The sequence below is a fragment of the Penaeus chinensis genome, chromosome 15, assembly GCF_019202785.1.
Source record: "Penaeus chinensis breed Huanghai No. 1 chromosome 15, ASM1920278v2, whole genome shotgun sequence".
NCBI classification, from domain to species: Eukaryota; Metazoa; Arthropoda; class Malacostraca; order Decapoda; family Penaeidae; genus Penaeus; species Penaeus chinensis.
This window is the reverse complement of record NC_061833.1, coordinates 7,175,296-7,179,796: the sequence shown is the minus strand read 5'-3', so window position 1 is coordinate 7,179,796 and position 4,501 is coordinate 7,175,296. Positions and strand designations below refer to the sequence as shown.

Genomic DNA, 4,501 nt, shown 5'->3' with positions numbered 1-4,501 from the left:
CCCTCCTTCCCTTATAAACATACAGGCGGACAGAAAGAGAGAGAGAGAGGCAGGAATAGAGATAGAGATAGGGAGAGAGAGAAAGAGAGAGATTGAGAGAGAGTAAAAGAGAGAGAGTAAGAGAGAAAGAGTAAGAGAGAGAGTAAGAGAGAGAGAATAAAAGAGAGAGAGAGTAAGAGAGAGAGAGTAAGAGAGAGACTAAGAGAGAGAGAGAGAGAGAGAGAGAGAGAGAGAGAGAGAGAGAGAGAGAGAGAGAGAGAGAGAGAGAGAGAGAGAGAGAGAGAGATAAAGAGAGTTAGATAGACAGACAGACAGACAGACAGACTGACAGATGGATATATAGAGAAAAAGACAGAAAGAGAACAAAAGAGAGAGCTCAAAACCAAGAACCCCGAAGCTGACAAGCAGATCGCGAGAAAGAGAGGTGGGCGAGAGAGCCAGTGAGAGACATTTTCTAGAGACGCGCTCACCCCGGGACAGAGAGCGGACGAACACCTCCTTCGGCAGACGTAACTCAGGAAAGGAGCTTCGGCCAATGTTTGGGTTTCATCAGGGCGGCTTCGTAGCACCTCCGTCAGGCGCTGCGTGACGACCACTTAGCGGATCCTCGAGCGCCCTGCCATCCGCGTCGCCCTCCCTCGAGATCTACGAACAGGAGGAAGCGTACATCAAACGGCCGTCGTCGAGATACCCTATTCTGATTTGCATCCATCACGAAGGAAAAAAAGAAAAAAGAAATAAAAAAGGAGAATGAGAGAGAGAGAGAAGAGAGAGAGAGAGAGAAAAAAAAAGAGTATAGGGAGGAAAAGAGACACATTCCGAGGTGTTTAATCAGCATAAACAGCAAATTGGATTCGGTCAGAATTTGGAAAACGAAAGTCGGAGGAATCCAATGCAGACAATCAGAAGGTCGTAAAAGTTTTATGCGAGGCTGGTGTATGCATGGCAGAGATGATCGAGCCTTATATTGTCTATAAAGCCCCGATATCACACATTCCGTACAGACCTCTCCGGGCAGGGCGCGAGGGGAGAGTGAGGGGGAAACAGGGGGCGAAAGAGGGAGAAGCAGAAGCGGAAGAAAGGAGGAGAAGGAAACGGAAAGAAGAAGGCCGAAGGGAAGAATAAGGGCCGGTGGAGAATGGACGGTTGGAAGAGGGAGGGACGTGGGGACATCTGGGAGAGGGGAAAGGGGGGAAAAAAAGGGGAGAAGTGAAGGAAAAAAGGGAAGAGAAAGACAGCTACAGCTCGGGGGCTTTCTGTGCCTCTGTCAGTTCCCCGTATTTTTTCCCCTCTGTAGGTCTCCCTTTATCTCTTTCTCTCGGTCTTGACGCTCGTTTCTATGTTTCTCTCTTCTTTTGGCTTTTATCTCTCTGACTGTCTTCCCCTTCCACACCACCTTCTCCCCCCCCTCTCTCTCTCTTATCTCTCTTTCTTTCTCTCTCTCTCTCTCTCTCTCTCTCTCTCTCTCTCTCTCTCTCTCTCTCTCTCTCTCTCTCTTTCTCTCTCTCTCTCTATCTCTCTCTCTCTCTCTCTCTCTTTCTTTCCCTCCCCCCCCCCCTCTCTCTCTCTCTCTCTTCTCTCCTTCTCTCTCTCCTTCTCTCCCCTTCTCTCTCTCTCTCTCTCTCTATCTCTCTTCCTCCACCCCTCCCTCCCTCTCTCTCTTCCTCTCTCTCTCTCTCTCTCTCTCTCTCTCTCTCTCTCTCTCTCTCTCTCTCTCTCTTCCTCCACCCCTCCCTCCCTCTTTCTATCTGTCTTTCTCTCTCTCTCTCTCTCTCTCTCTCTCTCTCTCTCTCTCTCTCTCTCTCTCTCTCTCTCTCTCTCTCTCTCTCTCTCTCCCTCTCCCTCTTCCCTCCGCCCTCTCTCTCTTTTCTCTATCTGTCTGTCTATCTGTCTACCTTTCTATCTGTTTATCTACCTATCTCTCTCCCTCTTTTCCTCTTTCCCATCCTACTTGGCTCCTTCTCTCCCTCCCTCTTTCCATCTCTCTCTCTCTCTCTCTCTATATATATATAAATCTCTCTCTCTCTCTCTCTCTCTCTCTCTCTCTCTCTCTCTCTCTCTCTCTCTCTCTCTCTCTCTCTCTCTCTCTCTCTTTCTCTCTATATCTATCTATTTATCTATCTATCTATCTTTCTGTCTATCTATCTGTCTATCGGTCTGTCTGTTTGTCTGCCTATCTATATATCACTCTCTCTATCAGTCTACCAAGCAGTCAGTTAATCAATCAGTCTACCTATCAATCTATTTGTTTGTCTATCTGTCCTTCCCTGTTCACTTCCTTTCTTCCCTCTTTCACTCTCTTTTTGTGTATCTCTCTTTCTCTCTCTCTCTTTTTGTATCTCTATTTCTCTCTCTCTCTTTGCATCTCTCTTTCTCTCTCCTTTTGTATCTCTTTCTCTCTCTCGCTTTGCATCTCTCTTTCTTTCTCTCTTTGCTCATTTATCCTTCTTTTATCTTTATGCGTCTCTCTTCTCTCACTCTCTTTTTGCATCTCCCTTTTTTCTCTCTCTTTTTGCATCTCTCTTTCTCCCTCTCTTTGCGCATATCTCTTTCTCTCTCTCTTTGCGCACCTCTCTTTCTCTTTCTCTTTGTGCGTCTCCCTTTTTTCTCTCTCTTTTTGCATCTCTCTTTCTCTCTCTCTCTTTGCGCATATCTCGTTCTCTCTCTCTTTGCGCACCTCTCTTTCTCTTTCTCTTTGTGCGTCTCCCTTTTTTCTCTCTCTTTTTGCATCTCTCTTTCTCTCTCTCTCTTTGCGCATATCTCGTTCTCTCTCTCTTTCTCACTCTGTTTCAACAGCCCCGCTTTCCACTCCGTAACTATTGATTAAAGAACATGCCTATCTATGCCCGGGCAAATCCATCTGTGTGTAAATATATGGCGGGCATAAAGAAAAAAGATATGGCAACAATCTAACAATTGGGGCAAAAATGTTTTTGTTTCGTAGACTAAATGTTTTCATTTTGCTTGCGATGGGATCGGCCGTATCCATTTGTTTTGTAGAACGCTGCATTTGTTTGTTTGTTCATTTCCTTTATCATGATCCTTTTTTTTTTTTTTTTTTTTTTTTACGAGAAATGACTTTTAGAGTTGCAATTACCTAACACCACACATGCACACACGTACACAAAATCCCGCCATAGAGAAAGGGTCCTTCTTATTCCTTTTCAAAGATGATTTCCTCTGATACCCACATTACTGTTTCTCTCCAGGGACATCGGCGCGTCCTTGCCTTGGAGTGATCCTCGGGATTCTACTCCTGCGCCTCCTGTGACGACGTTACGACGACGAAGCCACAGCACAGGAGCGGAGTATGTCGCCGCTCCTCGATCCTGAGTGACGACGCTGGTCCCCTCCTCACCGGCGCACAAGACCAGCTGAAGACAATGTACTTGCATATACTCTTGTGCTGGTGTCTGTCTCTGTAACGTATATGTAACGCTCTGTAAACTTACTGTTCGACGCTGCAATAAGCTGACTGCATGTTCTTGTTCGTGTGAGGATGTGGTGACGGTAGATCTCCCCCCCCCCCCCCCCCCCGCGTGTCGGCGTAACGGCGTAACGGGGTCACGTGACGGCCATAGCGGCAGTGCCAATTGGACTTTGTGTACATATCAGTTAATCAACGAAGTGAACAGAATATTCTTTCAGTAAGGCAGGATAGATCTTTCGTAAACTTATGTGCAGGCAAACGTATGTATACACGCAATACAGGTGTAACTGTGAAATATACATATCTTTCCTGTCTATTCTACACTCTCTCTGCATATGATAAAAACACAAACTCATTTCGTGTATGAGTGTGTGTACACACACACTCATACACACACACAAACAAACAAACACAGACACACACACATATACAGATAGATAGATAGACAGATAATTTCATAGATACACGCATAAACATACAAATATTCACACACACACATACGCTGACATACAAACAAAACCCTTTGTCCGAACGTCTAAAGGATCGGATATCCTTAGTAACAACGTTAGTTTGTCACAGTAGAACGTTCATAATTCTTGGAACTTTTGCTTAATGTATATTTTTGTTACAATTATTGTTGGGATAATTTCCATGAAAGCTCCCCCATACGTAAATCCACAGCATTTTCCCGTCACTCCCCCCCCAAAAAAAAAAAAATCCTACTCTTCTGCTTTATTATTTTGTTTTAATTTCACTTAGCTTTTTCATTTCTTTTGGACCTTGGTATCTGCGTTAACCCTAGTGTCCTTCTATTCTCTCTTTTTCTTCCTTTAATTTTTCTCTCTCGCTCTTCCTTTTTCTTTCTCTCTTGATTTTTCTCTCTCTCAATTTCTTTCTCGCATCCTCTTTCTCGCTATCCCTCTCCCCCTCTTTCTTTCTTTCCGTCTTTCTCTTTCTCTCCTTTTAACTCCACCCTACTCTCTCTCTCCAAGATAATATATATATATATATATATATATATATATATATATATATACACACACGCACATATATATACACATATACATACAT

General features: G+C 44.3%; 1 protein-coding gene across 1 annotated transcript in view; it reads left to right on the top strand.

Annotated features, from left to right (window-relative positions):
• Positions 1-4,128, top strand: part of LOC125032700 — a 15,357-nt gene extending 11,229 nt beyond the window's left edge. Inside the window, exon 6 of the mRNA XM_047623956.1 lies at positions 3,210-4,128. Within this exon, the coding sequence (XP_047479912.1) occupies positions 3,210-3,271 (62 nt within the window). The 3' untranslated portion in view covers positions 3,272-4,128. The remainder of the gene's footprint in view (positions 1-3,209) is intronic.
• Positions 4,129-4,501: the final 373 nt, after the last annotated feature.